The 19,205-nt window shown below is 47.6% G+C and overlaps 1 protein-coding gene across 2 annotated transcripts in view; it reads right to left on the reverse strand.

The window, feature by feature from the left end:
• ZFHX3 (zinc finger homeobox 3) overlaps positions 1 to 19,205 on the reverse strand; it is a 159,212-nt gene that overhangs the window by 82,918 nt on the left and 57,089 nt on the right. For both annotated transcript variants that reach the window (XR_005360121.1, XM_038538466.1), the window contains exon 3: positions 14,231 to 14,462. Coding sequence is in view for 1 of the 2 variants with exons in the window: in XM_038538466.1 (XP_038394394.1) it covers positions 14,231 to 14,462 (232 nt within the window). In the remaining variant the exon portion in view is untranslated. The remainder of the gene's footprint in view (positions 1 to 14,230; positions 14,463 to 19,205) is intronic.

Genomic DNA, 19,205 nt, shown 5'->3' on the forward strand with positions numbered 1-19,205 from the left:
AAACAGCAGACCGAGTACTCGAAGCTCTAATGCACCAACACTTCAAGACCCGCAGATATTAGGCCTCAGTGAAGGTGAACTACCTGCGTCGTCAGGTTTAACGAGATGACAAAGCTTTAATCCTGCTGCTTAAAGAAACGGCCGACGTGGGCAAGTGGAGCTTCCAGGCTTCGTGAGAACGGAGCGGCGAGCGGGATTTCATCCCGGGGGGGTATGCCCCGGCCCATCGGGTCTCGGCAGCAGGACTCTGACACCCTGACACTCATGCCCCTGCTCCGAGCCACAGAGGACGGGGTCCGGCGCGGGGCTGCAGTGGCTCCAGCCCTCACCCTGGCCACACTGGCCACGTCAATTAACTCTGACACAAACTTACTTTACTGCCCGACGGGGAAAATGAGCCAGAAGAACTGTTAAACTAGGATCCTATCTGCTCTGCTTTACCATAATTTATGGGACAGGCTTATTCAAACACTAAAGACTGCTGGTGTTTCATAAAACGCAAGCACGCCACATCAGAGGTTTTGGCCTAAAGCAAGTCTTCGTGTTCTCCAGGTTTCAGTATTTCACTGTTACGATACGGGGTTAGAGGAGTCTAACAGAAGCACGTTCTCTTGTTCTCTGTTCGTGTGGCCTTCTCCAGCTAGAAACGGCTTAGGGATCCGGCCCACTTGAGAACTAAGAACAGGACAACAGTTGGCGCTGGTGCTCTTTCTGCGCAATGAAAGCCGTGAGCTCCCTGCACTGAGCGTGTGCTGGAGGTGGACGGGGAGCTTCTGAGATGCCAGCCACGTTTTGGGGCTGTCACAGCATGCCCTGGTCAGCCCGATGTCCCCAGCCTTCCAACCACCTCCTCCCCACGTGGTGCCGCCCATTAGAGAGTTTTATGAACCAAATGCTTGAGGGTTTGTGTATATTTATGTTACCTCCTCTTGTCTCCCTTCTGTTCTTCCAGGGCATGTTGGGGAAAAAAAAAAGTTATGATAAACTTTAATAAAAACAAAATTAAAATGATTAAACCTTTCATATCCTTTAGAGATTATCTCTCCTGCTGGCTGGTCAAATCTGGAAGAAAACAAACGCAAACCATAGCTTGCTGCTCCTCTTCCCATTCACCCCCCCCCCCCCCCCCACCAAAGAAACAAACAGAACAGACCGCCTGTGGCCAGATTTTTAAAATAAATTAAATTTGTCCTCACACACGGCAGCCAGGTGTGGCTGAAAAATTCTTTCCAAATACCCAAGATACATACCAACATCCTTCCCTCCAGGGATCTTTCAACATGAGCCTGACAATGCCAAGGGGAAGGCACCCAGAGGGGGCTGGAGTGGCCCTAAAACAGCTACTGAAAATGAGTCACAATTCCCCAATTGGCCATGTAAAACTTGGTCCCGTGTCTTACAAAAGGGACCAAAAGCCCCGTGTCTGCATACCATCTACTGGAAACACACACAAACACACACCAGTCTGCATTCCTGATTAAAGCAAAGCCCAGAGAAAACAGTACAGTATGGCACAAATCTCCCTGGTCTTATGTGTTCTGAGGAAGTCTTCAGACCCGCCTGGGGTCCGGGCACATGTCCGCCGAGAATAAAATGGCTGTGGAATTAGATCAGGCCTGGCTGTGAAAGGCTGCGTAGGCACGCAAATCAGAGCTGGGTCACTGGCCCCCCTGAGTGGGATAATGACCTCTGGACATGCAGCAGCGAAGACATCAAGATGACAAAGGTGTCGGGGCACTGAGTCCTGTTTAGAGTACAGCAGCAGGCAGTGAAATGAAATTCTTGCTTTAGAAATGCACATGGTTGGGACACCTGGGTGGCTCAATGGCTGAGCATCTGCCTCCACTCAAGGCATGATCCTGGAGACCCAGGATCGAGTCCCACATCAGGCTCCCTGCATGGAGCCTGCTTCTCCCTCTGCCTGTGTCTCTGCCTCTCTCTCTGTATCTCTCATGAATAAATAAATAATCTTAAAAAAAAAAAAGAAAGAAAGAAAGAGAGAGAAAGAAAGAAATGCACATGGCAATCCTGTCCACCAGGTTCTGTGCACCGTCAGTGCCCATCAGAAAGAAGGTGGAGGGTGGGAGGAGATGGGAGGTTCTGATCCTCTGCCTTGGTCATCCTAACACACACCCTGCCCAGAGACAGTTTCTCATTCTTGTGCTTGGTGTTTACACTGTAGTAGAGACAACGCATCCTCAAGTCAAAAGGACAAGTCTTTCCTGTGCTTCACACTTAGAGGATGAGTCACCAGTTAAGGATTTTGTTTTTGGAGAAAAAAGCTGCTGACCCTCGGGGCTAAGGCAGAGGATGGCAAAGTGCTATGCTGGGGCCCAGGAGCAGCCTCGGGGCAGTTCAGGGTCAGTGGCACCCCTTCTACTTGCAGTCACCCCTTTCCTCCCTGCCCGGCGGGGTGATGGGGAAGGACACAACTCATATTTGAACTCTGCTGGACATGCAAATTTCCATAGCAACCTGACTAGTAGTGTAAGTCACACACTGTCGCCTCCCCTACGCAGACCTTGCCAATGACCCCATATTGATGGGGGCAAAATTCAAAACCCCACGCCTGGCCAGGGCCCAAGGGATGGGGCTGCTTGAACCACATCTCCCAGCAGCCAGCCTCCGCGCCAAGCCCTCTGCCTGCCCTCTTGCTCCAACCCCAGCTGAGGGGCTTCACACTCGCTGGGCCTCTGCCAGGACGGCTCTCACTCATGCCTTCCTCCTCAGCTCCAAGGTCGCCTTTCCAGAGAGACTTTTCCCAGGGCACCTTATAAAAACAACTCTACTATCTCACTCAGCCCCGCCCGGCTCTATTCTTACAGCACCTTGCACACCTGATGTTCTGTATCTGTTTATTGGTGTCTGTTCCCTCAACGGGAGGGAAAGTCCGGGCTCTGTGTTCTCCTCCTGCTGGCAGCCTCCCCAGAGCCCAGAGAGGTGCCTGGCCATACTAAGAACACGTCTGTGTTTGCAGGGCTAAAGGACTTGACTTCTGGACTCAAATCAGTCACATCTTCACCAGCCACAGTTCTCTTCTAAAACCAAGAAAGGTCAAATCCGGTCTTTTCCCTACCTACACCGTATCTTCACCTCTTCGTTTCCCAAGTCTTTAGCACATGCCCATCCTCCTTGTACCTTCCAAACTGTCCCACCCTTTTTATTTTTTTAAAGATTTTATTTATTTATTCATGAGTAACACAGAGACAGAGAGGCAGAGACACAGGGAGAGGGAGAAGCAGGCTCCATGCAGGGAGCTCGATGTGGGACTTGATCCCAGACCCTGGGATCACGCCCTGAGCCAAAGGCAGACGCTCAACCACTGAGCCACTCAGGCGTCCTTTTCCCACTCTTTTTAAAAAATTGTGGCCCGGTCTTTATTTTGTTCTGATTTGTACTGCCAAAGAGCCTTTGCTGTTGCTTTGTTAATCATTCAAGACCCAGCAAGCCAAATTCCAGCTAATGTCTACTACAAAATTCCAGTTATTACCATAAAAATGCCTGGGGTGGACAGCAGTCTGCATGGCAGATGGCCAGGATGTGGATGGCCACATCCCCATCACACCAGGGTCTCACAAGGTTCTTGTGCTGGTGACGGACTGGAACCACTCCAGCGAAGACCCCTTCCCCAGCTGACCGGATTAGAGCTACCTTCGCCACTCCTGGGGGTTTCTCGATGCTTTTGGAACCAACTCACACAAGAGAAGCACAGAGGACTCTGAAAGTTAGGAAGACCATGTAAACCACTGCTAAGCATCAGAGGAGACCCAGGCTTGCACTCTGATGTGTGCAGAGTCACAAATCACTGTGGCCCCTTCTCTCACCTCAGTCTTACAGGCTTCTTCCTTTCCATACTGAGAATCCAGCAATGGACCACATTCCTTTCTAGATATCAAAAGCCTTGTCCCTGGGGCAAAGCACTACTTATCCCTTGGATGAGTCAGCCAACCCACAGCAATGAGGGAAGACACAGCAGGTAGAGCATCGCCCTGAGCGTTGGTTCCGACAGCAGCCTTGATGCTGTCTAGAGCTGCACTGTCCATGAGAACATTCTGCTGGGAAGGAAATGTCTGCTGTCTGCAGTGTCCAATATGGCAGCCGCGAGTCCCACAGGGCACTGAGCACAGACAGCCCAGAACATTGGGAACCTAGAGCCTCGAGACATCGACAGTCGGCTGTGAAGGGGTGAAGAGCTTCTGCTTTATGCTACTGCAGTAAAGGAAGACCCTTCTGGAGGCTGGCTTTAAAGCCTGCATCCCCGGCTCATGTTTACTGAGATCGGAATTGGGGATGAGGATGCGCCTGCCTTACAGACATGGAGATAGGCCCTAAATGCAAGTTATGAAGGCTGAAAACCTCTGCACTGGGTCCTTCCTATAGCATCAAGCATGGAGTATTCAACACGGAAGAGGGTGAAAGCAAAGAATAAACATCCTTCGGGTACTTCCAGCAATCTAAATCCTTTGGATGGAAGCCCAACCAACGGACACCCTACAGAACTGTCCACCATAACAAGTCATAGAATATGGCAAGGCCCTGGGGGCATTTACCCCAACAGAAAACAAAACAAACAAACAAAAACCAGAGCTACCCAACACTCTCCACAAACCCAGTGAGTGTTGCTCGCCCCCAAAAGCACCAGTGGGCGATGGTAAGGAGTCGCTATGGCTATAAATCCCTCCTGCCCAAACCTTCTCCCCAAGCCCCACAAGGAGCGCCCCCCAAGGACGATTTTTACTGGTGCTGAGACCTGGGAGCAGGTTTCCGGAGCTGGAGAGCCTCGCTGCACAGGGCACTGGGCCGGCTGTCCCGGGCTCCCCGGTGTGCAAGGGGCTGGGCCGGGACAGGCAAGGGACCCCGGTGACGCGGGCTCTGCGGGCATGGTGCTCCTGAGCTGACAAGGGTCCTGGGCACCTCCACCCTCCTCCGGAGTCTCCTCCAGGGAGCTGGCCCTGGGTCCTGCCATGCCGGGGCCTCAACGAGGATGGAGGGTGGGAGCCGTGGGGGACAGGCAGGCCTCCCCCCACCTCCGCGTCCACCTCTACTCTCCCCCCCCCTCCCCTCCAAAGGGCCAAGGGGAAAGTAATCTGCCACAGGCCTTGGGGGTCCTCAGAAAGCCCACGCGACAGGCAGAACTGTGTCCCCCCACAACTCTGACATTGAAGCCCTAAGCCAGCTGCTCAGGTGTGACTATGTTTGGAGAGAGGGCCTCTGAAACGACGACTGAGCACAAGGAGCCCGCTCAGGTGGCCCTGAGCCAGCCTGCCTGGTGTCCTTGCTCGACGTGCAGAGGACCGGGGAGGTGCACACACAGGAAGGGCCACGTGGGAACAGGCGGCAGCAGCCTCGCAGCCGGGCAGATGCACCTCGGGGGAAATAGAACCTGCCAATAACTGCATCTTGGGCTCCCAGCCTCCGGAACTTGGAGAAAACAAATTTCTCTTGGTTAAGCCACTCAGTCCATGGTATTTTGGTGTGGCAGCCCGAAGCAAACTAAGGCAGTCCAGAAGGAAAAACTCTGTCCTATACTCAGGATTTTAAACCAATGAAAACAGTGGAAGAAAAGAACACAGATTCTTCTTCTTCTTCTTCTTTTTTTTTTTTTTTTTTGACTTTATAAGAAGATGACAGTTTGAGCTAAAATTTTAAGTTAAAACAACAGGTTTGTTCCAAGAAAAATCACACACGGTCCAATTTTTAATATTCTAATTAGAGCAAAGGTCAAGGATCTTTTAAAAAGCAATCAATAGCTCCTTTTGTTAACATATACACCAAAGGTCTCAAGATAGTCTTGAGGTGTGAACCATAAAAAGCCCGTCAGCATGTACTCTGAAAGATGCATCTTGAGAAAGCCTGGTCAAACTCCCTCAACACCGCTAAGACGCTTACGTGCCTATCTGAAGCCTATCTGCTCTCATACTGGGAAAAAGCAGCAGAAAGAGAGATGGGAAAGCAATAAAGAATATACCCACCCAGGATGACCGAAAGCAGGTAGTGTGGGTGGGCACCATGCTCTTTAAAATGGAAGCTGAAGAACGCTATAGAAAAATGCAGCTCAAATCCAGCCTGGGCCTGTCAGAAATCCGAGGGATGCCAGTGAGGATCCAGCACCGTCCAAAAGAACCTTCCCAACTATGCTTTGAACCTGTACTTTCCACCAAGGTAGTTGGGAGCCACATGTCGTATTAAGCATTTGAAATTTGGCTAGGATGACACAGAGGCTGAATTTTAAATTTTTATTTGACTTTAATTGATTTAAACTTCAACAGCCACATGTAGCCATAGCTACTATAATACTGGACAGGCAGGCAACGAATGTAGAGGAGTTGCCTTGCTGCTCTCAGGAATCTAGAAACCCAACAATCAGGGAGCTATGGACAGTGCTTATACAGATTTGGAAGGACACAAAACTTTTCACTTCTAGTCAATGTTTAAAAAAATCATATGTGGCTATAATTCTCATAATTGGGTCACAGTTTGAAGGGGGTTCCTTAACATCTCTAAGTCTGAGAAGCCTTTGAGCTATTTCTGTAAGCAAAGAGATGCATGTTCTATTTTCCTTCCCGGCCCCCAACCAAGGTCAGGAACAAGTTTAATATAGAATGTAAGTAGCCCAAGAAAGGGATTCTTTGCACATTTATAAAGGCAAAACAAATACAAGTCATTATTGCTCTTGAAAAATACATTTGGGCAACCCAAAAGGTATTAAGTGCAGAGACCGAGATGAGGGATATGCACACATGATGCGGCTGCCATCTCCTGTGATAATTGTCATCACAAGGTCCCTCCCCTCGAATGAAATCCAGGTACAGAACACCCACTCGCTGGCTAACAACCGATGTTCACTGAAGGTCATGTTGCACACTTTCAAGTTCCTTGGACATCCATTTTCAAAGGTGAGTTGGCATAAAGGTTTCATTAAAATAACACTTGGTATAGTATGTCATTCTAAGTCTCCCCTGGGGGCTCCTGTGTTTTGGGGCTCCCTTAAACAGGGCAACACCCAATGCTGACCCTCAACACACACACACACACACACACGTGTACATCTCTCCTAATTCCAATAACCACCAACAGGTGCCTTTTTTCTTTTCTTTCTTTTCTTTTGCAGTGCCCCTTATTATTACCCTCCCTGGAAGGGAGTGGCCATGCTTTTGCTGCCTCTCAGAACAGACAGCACTGGGTGGCCACGAAGGCACAGTCTGCTACCTCCCTAAGAGGACAGTATGGAGGACAACCGAGAGCCACCAACCAGGAACAAGGCTACAGAGCCCAGCAGCATGTGGCCATGTGTACAGCCCACTGTACGGGGCAATATATGCTCTAGTTTTATATACTGATATAAAACAAACCAACCAACCCCTGGTAGCTTTGATCATCCCATAAAAACAAATTAACTGGTGAATGGCAGATCTAGAATATGAAACGGTGGTGAGAATCACTGAACTTGGCCAACTGCAGCCAGATTTTAAATAACTTCTAAAAGGTCAATGTCCGGGCAGCTCAGGTAGCTCAGCGGTCTAGCATCACCTTCAGCCCGGGGCCTGATCCCGGAGACCCGGGATCAAGTCCCATGTCAGGCTCCCTGCATGGAGCCTGCTTCTCCTTCTGCCTGTGTCTCTGCCTGCCCCCCTCAATATCTCTCTCTCTCTCTCTCTGTGTCTCTCATAAGTAAATAAATAAAATCTTAAAAAAGAATAAATAAAAGGTCAATGTCTTGGTATGGATGTTAGTCTGTCCTGGAGAAGACAGAGAAAACAGATTACACGGGAGGTTGGAGACTCTGGACCTACTGCCCAAGCGACAACAATGGGGTGGTCCTATCCTCTTTGGAGAGACCCTTCCAGACCAGGGGCACGGGACAGCAGCAAAACTGCACTTTGCACGTGTCCACCTTCCAACAGACCAGATAATCAGCATATTTTGCAGAGAGCAAGCAGAAAAGTTTAATTGCCCTTAATTACCCAGTTCAAGAAGGCTCCTAGATAATGGCTCTCAGATTTCTTGCCTGGTATCGACGTAATTTGCTTGCCTGACTCTGGCTTCATCATATTCCTAACTTAGAAGCAATAACCTCTTGAAGATGTCTTTCTAGAATAGACGCTGAAGTTGGAGAGAAGGCCGGGTCCTCACCACCAAGGTTTCTTGTACGGGGAGTCAGATCCGTGGCTTCCACAATGGCCTGGTGCGTGTGCGGGGGTGTGGGAGGAGGGGGAGGGGAGGACACACAGGCACATACTCCAAGGAAGGACTAGGGCAAGGAATATGTAATCAGAAGCCATCACAATTACAAATGTAAATGAACAGGCAATTGGCGCTGACCTTTGTAGATTGTTAGAGGACTAATTAAGGCAAATCAGGGACTCTGTTCCAACAGAAAAACAAGACAGTGTACACCCTGAAGACTACTCCTGTCCTCTCCACATAGATGCAAAATGCAAGAGGATCAGACTGTAATCAAACTCCGTACACTTCCCAGTGACAAACAGCAAACTAACTCCACGAACAAAAGGCAACCAAGACTTACTCCCTGGTATATATACCGGTAGCAACCATGCTGGTCTCTCTAGCTACAAGCACCATGGATATGTGAGCTCCTGCCGTGTGCCTGACACCCTATCAGACTCCACGTAAGTAGAGCCCACCCACGAAACAGCCAGAGACGCCAATTACAAACTCTTGGTTATGTTAAAAGCTTCAAGAAGAATACTTTTCAAAAACAGAATCAAAGTAATCAAACTAACAGAACCAAATCATGTCATTCCCTAAACTCCATTTTTTCCTTTAATGGTATTATGCTCCCTTTCGTGCTGATATATAATGATATCTCTTTATCTGTGTGTTGTAAAACACCTTTCCAAAAAGCACACTGAAGTTTACAATTCTATTGTTCCAATAGTCCTTATCAGGGAATGTATTTAAAACAGATAAAGTCCTGTTTTCTCCACTCCTCCGTAAGTGCTTAAAATTTCACTCACTCTGATTTGTTGGATGTGCTCTTTTCACACCACGTCTTTAGTTAGAAATATGGTACCCCTATGCCTTTCCCAAGTCCCATCAACGAGACATACACTAAAAAGGAAAAAAGAAAGAACACTGCTGTTCGGTTTTACAAAAACAGTGCTTCAGAATTACAGAACTGGCCACAACATATTTCAGTGCTATGAGAAAAATTATACTACAATTGTATATAATTTAGCTACTTATAAAAAAAAAAAACAAAAACAAAATCATGTACTTCATACTTAGAGGGCAGCCCTATCCCAATTTTGAAAAATAAAAATGGAACAAAAATGAGAAAGCTGAAAAAACATTTTCTTACTCTCTTAGGCTGTAAAAGTTAGGCAAAACTCCCTGAAAGTTGATTGAAAAAATAATCCATCAAGCGAAGCAAGTGAGTGTTTCAGTACAGGTTGTCACCAAATCCACATCATCACTTGGCTGGCCTCTGCCTCCCGACCCAGAAATTCGCTATCTCGAGCGCCAAAGATGTGTCAGGAAAGGGGGATGCCAGCTTCCGCTCCAAACAAAATATTCTCTTAGACTCTGAACAGTTGTTATCTCTGTAAACTGAGTCATCATCTGATTGCCTCGAATGCCTGGGCTGGCCTATCCACCAGGGAATCCACATGAAGAGATGAGAGGAGACGTCGTCAGAGGCGTCCCTCAACTTATGCAAAGTCTTGTATGCAAGTTGGTATGCGATTAAGAACTGTTAAATTACATCTGGACGAAGTTTGGAGATCCAGGACTACGTGAAGGAAAAAGTAGTTAAGGCAAGGGTGAGACAGAGGAAAAAAAAGGAGGACGAGGAGGAGGACGCAGGCAGACAGCAGGAACACAAAAGGCCTCTTGTCTCCTCGAAGCTCAGGGCACCGGGAGAGTGAAATTAACTACAGTTTCACCCGGGAGCCAGAAATGCCTTTTTCATAAGCAAACAGGGAAGCTGATCCTACATGACCCACCTGCGAGAGCTTTCCATCTTTCAAGATCTTCTGGTCAACTAAGGGGAAGTAAATAGCCAGTGCCAGCAGCTGAGAGAGAGAACCCGGTGCGTCAGCACGTAACAATGGGCTTTCTCTACCTCCACCTGGTTGTAAGGATGAAATGAAAAGACCAAATCCCAACAAAGTCAAGACACCACTTAGTCTCCCTTGCAGAACATGCACTCAAGTCAATAACCAAACAACAAGGCCAGGGTCGGGGTGTGACAGGGAACGTGACCTGTTTTCTCGGAGCTGTGTATTTCCAAGTCATTTTTTGAAATGGGAAGCCCTGCTGTGTGTGTGTGTGTGTGTGTCTAGTGTGGTGGTGAGGCTGTTAAGCATAACCACAGAACTGTCATGCTAGGTTAAGGATGCTATGATACAGGACTTGGCTTGTCCACTGACATAAGGGTAAAGCTGGACCACAAGCAGGACCATGTAGAGGACAGTGGCCTAATTATTAGCGCACCTCCAATAACCAAAGACTTAGCCCTTTGGTGCAGGGCAGGACCTAAAGGTTTTATGTTTGGCCATGAGGCCTTTCTGGGGATCACACAATCAGGGACAGGTGTCAACTCTGGCTAGGACCGCAGAGTTGTAAAGGGCAGCAGACAACTTCAGTTCTTCCTTCTCCATACTTCCAAACTCACACAGGGTTGGCAGGCTATGTGGTGAACTGGACTGATTGGAAAACATACTGACCTAAGTGAACAGGTAAAATTTGAAGAGTTACTTTTGTCAACCAGAGGGAAGAAACTCTCCCGGAGTTCTCCCCACCAGCTGCAGCAAGGGAAGCCTGGGTACCTGCGGGTGGGGGGGGGGGGGGGTAGGGTAGGGGGTGGAGAACAACAGGGGCCTGGGATAGGAGGTCCTGAGCTCACAGAAGAAAAGGAAGTTATTTCTTCTGTAACACTTTCTGGTGTATGAACAACAGAGGAGGAAAGGAGAGGAGAACACCATCATTTAACTAGATGTTGACAGGAGGCCCATAGAGAACACTCCAGACAGCACACCATTTACAAGCAGCTTACAGGCAGAACAAGCAGGTCCCCAAAAGGTGCTCAAAGACTCCCTGAGGCTTCTTCACGCTACACAGCTGATGTTTCCAGCTAAAGATCAATGTCCTGACCCTTACGTGAGAGAAGAGAAAATCAAGAATATGTGATCAAGTCTCTGTTGATAAATTTGAAGTTGATGACCTTCCGTGTCTTCATTCTATGAGGTCCACAATGTTCCTTTTCTTAAAAAACATTCTTTCAAGAAGTTAAAAGCCAATCCCTGGGGGGAGGGAGGATATATTTTAAGATGAGCTGTCGTAAAGGGGTTTCTGAAAGGGCACCGAGTTACTTTTAATGTCAATGTGACTATTACCTAATAATCTGTCCTTTTGTCGTTAGCGAAGAGTGTGGACTTAGCCTGAGCAGAGCATGAGTGGGAGGAGGGCAGGGCGTGGGGAGGGAGGAGGGTGCAGAGCCAAAACAGGACTTCAGGCCAAAGACAATACAAAAGGATTTTGAAATACAGAAAGGAAGTCTATCATCTAGACTAAAGTTGCTCATACACTTCAGGGGGAAAAATAACTTCTAATACGCATTAAATGAGAGAAACCCAGAAGGCAATGGTGTAAGAAAGCAATTCCAGAGCGGACTGCATAAATAGAAGTATTACATTATAAAACAGGGAACCGTTTGTTCCAGTCCATAGACCCCGGGTGAAATGGCAGCTGTACACTATTTAGTTTGGGGCACCTCATTAATAAAAAGGGAATTCTGAGTAGAGTGAAAGAAAGAATTGAAGGGCAAAAAGGACCGGCTTTTAACAGAAGATTAAAACAATGACGTATGCAGAGCTGGCCAAAAAAAAAAAAAAAAAGAAAGAAAGAAAGAAAAGAAAAAGAAAAAGAAAAAGAAAAAGAAAAGAAAAAAATTAAAAACAAAACAAAACAAAAAACCTCACCAACTCTAAAATAAATAGGTCAGCATTTATTGGCGGAGGAAGGAGAATCCTGTAAAATGACTCCACAGCAAAATAGTGGGAATGGCAGGATGACACAGAGGCCAAAATGAGGACCCCCACAGCCAGATGGCACAATGGGCTCAGTCTTCGGGCACAGATGGGTCTGCGGGTGCCGGCTTCATGCCTCGCTCCTGAGTGTTCACATGCAGAGGGACGGGGTCACACGCCAAGCAGGAGACCTGGACATTACGGCATTTGAACTTTAACCAGAAGAGGCATTTGAAAAATACGGGAAAGGACAGTTGTGCAGCAACCCAGAGGTGACGAGTATTATCCTGGTACCCAAGAAATTATCCTGGGTTCCGGAAGAAATGAGTCACCCAGCCTGCCAGGAGGACTGGCCTTTCTGCTGTGATCATGAAACCTCAGCTACTCCAGCAGGGAGGACACATTCTCTCCCCCTGGGATATCCAGTCATTTCATTTACATGGGGAGGGGGGCAAAGGAGCAGTGGGGGAGGGGGGAAATGGGGACAGGGCCAGGGGGCAGAGGGCTCTGGAGGGCACAGGAGAGATGCCTCCAGGAAGGAATGCAGCTCAGTGAACAAGCAATCTGGCTGGACCTTCAGAGATTTAGAAATGTCTACTCTGGCAGAGGGCTAGCCATGAATTAATCATAGGTACCTAGAAAACCAGGGAAAATAAAAAGTTGTACAAGAAGGTAAATGAAATTATAAAACTCTACATGGCTCAGCTATGATTAATATTTATAGAGTTAGAATAACGAAAACACTGAATATTAATATAACCCAAAATTATTATTTAATCATCAAGGATGATGGAGGGAGGGGAAGAATGGGTAGACAGGGGGGCTGGGGAATGTGGTGTAAAGGGCATGGGGTGTGCATGTGTAGTTTGGGGTGTCTGTGAGTTTGTGGGTGGGGTGCGTGTGAGCAGATGAGTGTGTAGTCTGTAGAATGGTGTACTAGTGAAATCCCCTTCTTTCAGAGCAGAAAGTCAATAGATAATGTCTAAAACATTAAAAAAAAAACATCAAGAACCAGTAGTAGAAGCACATTAAGAAATACTGCTCTGGGCAATGGGATGTGGGAGGGTCATGACATTTTTTCATTAGGTTTCTATAATCTGTTGCCTTTAAAAACTAGAAAAAATGAAAAATTTGGTAAACTTGAGATTAAAAACCCCGACTCAGCCACTACAGCTCAGGGGCGGACAGTGCCACAAGCAATGAATGGACAAAGGATGGCCCTGAGTCTCCAGTGGCACCAGGTGGTGGGACACTGAGCCCCCAGGAGAGGGGAGTCTGGAGGACACAGTGGTGAGCGCAGAGCCCATGATGTGGCACCAACGAGAAATGCAGGGAGCTGTCTCAAGTGCATCTGGTACCGCCAGGAGATCAAAGCTTTAAAAGGCTGGGAGCCAAGGGCCAGGGCCTGATGCCCAGCTCATGTCAGCATGTGGGGCCGACTGAATACCATGAGCCAGGGGTGGGCACAGAAAGACTGTCAAGAAAAGTAGGAAGACAAGAGAGAAATACACCCTGGAAGCTCAGGGAAGGGAACTTCAGGGATGGAACCATGTAATACTTTCAGAGACCGCAGAAAGAAGAGAAGGCTTTGCAGGCAGCTCCTGGATTGGGCACATCCGAGGTCAGTGGTGAACTCTCAAGGGTGGTTTGATGACGGGGACAGGCTGAGGCATGGCCCAGAAGGAAGCGGCCATGGTAGGAGCACAGAAAGGAAGGCAGAGAGGGCGAGGTCCCCCTGGAAGGCCCTGACTCTGCAGAGAAGCAGGCGGCGGCGCAGGGTCACGACTTGCAGACACGCCCCCAAACCCGAAAAAATGTTTAGAACCAGTGCCAGCTATGCTGATCCCCTCTGACGTTCATCCTTGCACCGGCCTGGAGGCCGCAAACTGCCCGTCCTTACCACTGAGCAACACATGATTTAGCATTTGCTTTATGTGCATCCAAAGTAATAAAGTGAAATGTTGAGTATATATAACCAGAGGAATTTGGGGATAGAAAACAAAACATCTCCAGTTGTCCTGCTCACCAGGCAGTGGCCCGTAACACCTGATGAAAAGCGGTGCTAAGTTCCTTTAGTTAAAAAAAAAAAAAAAAAAAAAAAAAAAAAAGGCAAGAACGCTCACGATACTCCTTCCAGAACACAGTGTGTCACCTATGAGGTCGGGGACGGACACGAGGACCAGCGGCAGCAAACCACAGCCCTCGGGGGTCCGCACCAGGCCCACCGAGAGCCCACTCACCCGGATCAGTGGAGGGGCACCTGCGGATGGTGAAGATCTGCCCCAGGTCCTCGTCCTCCTCCGGCAGGCCCTTCTGCAGCCGCTGCAGCTTGCGCAGGCTCTCGCTGCGCTGGTGCTTCATGGAGCGCACGTGCTGGATGAGGTTGAGCTTGGCCTTGGTGGAATAGTTGCACAGGACGCAGTGGTAGTAGCAGCTCTCGCCCTCTACTCCACTCTCGTGCTGCTGCAGGTGCTGCGAGGGCAGAGGAGAGGGTAAGCTACTCGAAGCCCGCCGCCACCATCAGCCCACCCCGGACCGGCCACAGCCCAGTGCTCGGACTCCTAGGAGGGGTTGCTCTATGTTCTCCCACCTACCTTCCCCCAGCAGTTCTTCAAGGGCCGGCAGCCAGCGGACTCTCCTTCCCATCTGCCCCCTACCCCTGGCTGTCCCTTCCCCTGTGGCTTTTCACGGGGCTGCTCCTGCTGACGGATCGGACCCTCCCCATGTCACACAGGTCTTCCTGGCACAGTAATCAAAGGTTCCCCCTTTCACTCTCCAGCACACCCTGCTTTATTCAGATCAGGGCTGGCAAACAATGGCCTGCAGGCCAAATCCAACCTGCTGCCTATTTTTGTAAATAAAGTTTTAACAGAACACAGCCACATCCATGGATCTGCGTGTTGTCGAGGGCAGCTTTCAAAGCACCAGGGTTTGAGTACTTGCAGCAGAGATAGGATGGCCCACAAAGCCTCCAGAATCACTATCTGGTCATTGACTGAAAAAGTTAGCCAAATCCTAGTTTAGGTGATGGCCAAATGGCCACCCTCCCTGTATGGAATCCTAGGTCAGTAACACCAAGCCAAAGCTGCTGTCTGACTTTTTCACAGGAATGACAGGTCAAGTTTTTATATTTAGAACCACAGTCTTTTAGAAGAACCTAAAATTAGATTTTCCTTTGGATTAAAAAAAAAAAAGACAGAAAAAATAAACTTCTCCAGACTGGTTCCCTGTCAACATCTGAAGGTCATTTGGCTTTAGTGCATCAGATGGTCAAAATTACACTTTTTGTTGTGTTTGTGTAGACACAGTACTGATTCCAGAACAAGGAAGCCCCAAAGCTGGCAGAAAGCAGGCACACACAGGATTAAAGTTAGGGGTGCAAGAACAGAAAAGGTCACAGTAACAGTCAGCAGACCCCATACTTTCTTGTGTGTAGAAGACTCCGAGATGATCCAAGGACAAAATTCACAGCCTCTTTGTGCCTCTCTGAGAATATGATGAAAGCCATGGACCCTTTCTCCTAACAGCTGGGGAAGTGACCTGCTCCTGGTATGGAAAGGATATCTTCTTCTTTACAAATGACCCATTTTAGGAGAAGAGGAAGTTTTTCCATTGGCTGCATAGAAGGCAGAAGAAATAATTCCAAAAAACCTAAGCAAATGATCCACGGTAACCCAGCTAGTTAGCAGTGGGAGAGAGAACTAGAACCAGGGTCTCATATCTCCCAGCATCCTTTAGGAGGAGGAAACTCAGATAGCCGTTGTGTTATTACCCTCCTTCTCTGCACCCGCATCCACAGATCCCAGAGCCTGCCCCAAGGACCTCCACAAAAGACACAGAAGATGCTTTGGAACTACTTTGTGCTGTTCCTCTCCTTTTTGACCTTTACTTGTCCCATTCAGCGTCCAAGCCTTGAAAACTGTTGCTCATCCTGCTTGGATGGGCTTCTTGTCCAGATGATAATCTGAGACACTGAGAAGGCAGAGCAGTTAAAACGTCCTGCGCTCCACCCAGTATTAAAAATACCAGAGGGCTGGCCTTACCAGCACTTCCTATCAAATCACACATGTACACATTCTTTGTTCGCTGGAAAAGTATGAAAACTCTAGAAGCACATTCGAGCCTTACTGGAAGAGGAAATATGAATGCACCAATGGAGGGTTGCAGAAAAATCATTGTGGGGGAGGAGAAGGGGAGGCCCAGGCTCTCATTTGTGTAAACTGGCTAAACCATTCTTCCATAATACATGCTTGCTCTGAGGCCAACATATAGGTAAAAACGTGAAGGGCTTCATAGGTATCAACAGAGAACAATCCCTCCTTTCGCCCCAAATGGGTGATCTGATACACTCAGGAGCAGAGATTTGCAACAACGCGGTATTCCAACCAGTGAAAGCCATTCTAGAGCACTTTCACAAACAGAGGGGTCTGAAGAACTAGCAAGCTCGTTATTAACTGTTAAGGCAACTACAATGATTGATAATGAAAACCTACTTTTTTTCTGAAATAAATTTGAGCTGCTTTTTTTTTTTTTAATTAGTTTATCCTCAGTTTGCCTGGTCTGAGACAAGGCTCCTTGCAGAGGATTTCAGGAGGATGGAATGCACGAAAGCACTATTTTCCAGAGGCTGCAACCCTGGGAAGAAGAGGGTCTAGGGGATAGATGTGAAGGTATAGGAAGAGCTTGCCCATGTTCATTCTCCCTGACTTCTCCACAAAGTCCCTCCAAAAAGCCAAAAACTGGACTAAGATATTCCTGGGAGCAAGGGTTTGGCTTGGGATTAAGGAGCAGGACACTTGTAAAAGAGCCAGTACAAGGAAACATATCTGAACACTGTATTGGATCACTAAGACCAAAAGTATTACATTTATTAAAGTTTCAACAATAACTGATGAAATAAAAGATAACAGGGAAAACAAGCATGGAATCCAGAGCAATAAGTGTGATCAAGGGATTTCAGGAGTATTATCAACTATGAAGTCAGAGGAAGAATCACTAAAGCCTCACCCCTAAATTCCCATCACCTTCCTATGAGAGAATTTCCTTGCATTAAGGCACTGAAACTTACACATAAAATTTTAATATGGATACGAAGGTTCTTTTCCAAATGGCTGGAGTTTCCAATCTCTGAGCCAGAAGAGAGGATAGCGTGGCCAAAAAGAGTTGGATGGGAGTTGAGATGTCAAATGTCTTTTGTTCTCAAATCTATGGGCTCTTGGGTGATAGAACTATATAAATCCTGCATTGACACAAACAACATACTGGGGACTCCTGATTTAAAAATAGTATGACGAAAATGTTCCAAAACCACTTTACACAAACTCATGGTGGTAAATGGCAATCTCTTGTGCCACAAGGAGTTCTTCTGTCTGACATTTGAAAGCCATTTGGAAGGGAAATGGGCACACACTACAAATGGTAGAGGAAACGAGGTAAATAGAGCCAAGGCCTCTTCCCCTGAGTCTGGCCTAGGGAACATTTAGGGTCTTCTCTCGGAGGCTTGTACACAAAAGCTCAATTCAAAATTCTGAGCTGAAAGCCAGAAAAAAAAAAATCCAGATTAAACTATTTTTTGGTTGTCAGGAAACAACCTGCTTATTGATTACATCTCAACCCAAACTTAGGCTCACAACCTGAGTCTATGTGCTTATCAAAGATCCTGTTCTTAACCGAATTTTGTAAGTTCTCAATACTTCCTCAAGTTGTCCAGACTAGAGCCAACAGGACTCAAAAGCTAGCAGCAGGGTTCCACCCTCTGTGACCTTCTCCGCACCATCTGGTCATTTCCCAGGTCTTGAGTGGGTCAATGCCCCAACCTGCTAACCAGATGCCCTCTCCCTCCCAAGTGGCATTGGCTGTAACCCCAGGATTCCACCCCTGGCACCTGCCTAATAAAAAGCAGTAAGAGGAGGTGGGGCTGGGTAGACCAGTGAGGACTCCACTAGGGCAAGCCAGTCAGCCAAGGACATGCTTTCCCTGCAGAAGAGAGTAGATGTTTTCATTTGGAGAAGGAGAGAGTATAATTTGTTCCTGACCCAGCTAATTAGAATACCCTCAATTGGGATCCCAATGTATTTAATTAAATTCACTGTAATATATGAAGAATCCACCAAGGCACAAGTCCCAGTGGAACACTCAATAAAGGAGCTGCCTCCTTTCAGAGTTCTTGCTCTTCTCGCCAGGCAGGAAATTTTTCTCCCACACAAATCCTGGACTCTCCAGCCCTCTGTCTACCACAGAGACCTCCCATCCTTGGGGATGGGTGGACCCAGTCTTTACTTTTTCCACTTTTCTGTGCTCTGCAGGTAAGATTCTTAACTGTTTACCTCCATCAGGTCAGGTGCACAGTTTGAAAAAAAAAAAAAAAAAAAAAAGAACAACCCAACAACTTCAGTGCCTAGTGTGCTATGAAGTACCCATGGTACCCGTGGACTCCAAGAAAACCGGCTGCTGTGCACCCTGGGCAAAAGTCGGCTCTGATTCCCTTCTAAGTGTCTGTTAATACCTCAGTGGCTATGCTCACACACACACACACACACATAGAACATGCCCTATCCCAGGCCCTTAACCTATAGATGATTAAGACCATGACTGTGGTGACTTGGACGACATGCCAAGGGGACAGGAGGGAAGGTATCACTTTGGCTTCACTATCATTGTGAGACTATGCTGGCCAGACCAGTGAAAATCACTGGCTTACTCAAGAAAAACTGCCATCTACCCACAAACTAATAACAATGAAGCAGCAGCAAGACCAATGAATAAATTGAGAAAGAAAAATCAACTTAGCTCAAGAATAGTGGCAACTGAGGTCTACACAAACTCACTCGGACCTGTGACCTATGACCCCTTGAACCAGCCCAAGGGTTCCCTTGATTCTCCTCAATGTCACTGGCTGGTTTAAAAAGTGCTTGCAAGACACTGGGGGTGTGTGAAGTGGTTCAGTCATTTCCAGAAACAGAGACCTCCATGCTTTGGCAACATGATTTACTTTCGAAGATTCAAAGAAGTGTAATGACCCCTAAGAAGGAAATAAGCATCTAGTTTGACCATCAGTGGAAGTAGAAGGGCCCAACATTCTCTGACTTTTCCAAATTACCACCATGCAGCAGATAACAGACTGTCCTCACCGTGAGCAATTAGGTCCCTGTCACACACACACGGGCAGCCAGTGCTTTTTCCTGAAAACAAGGGAGTATGGGCTCACTTAGATTG

This window comes from Canis lupus, chromosome 5 (genome assembly GCF_011100685.1).
Source record: "Canis lupus familiaris isolate Mischka breed German Shepherd chromosome 5, alternate assembly UU_Cfam_GSD_1.0, whole genome shotgun sequence".
Classification (NCBI taxonomy): Eukaryota; Metazoa; Chordata; class Mammalia; order Carnivora; family Canidae; genus Canis; species Canis lupus.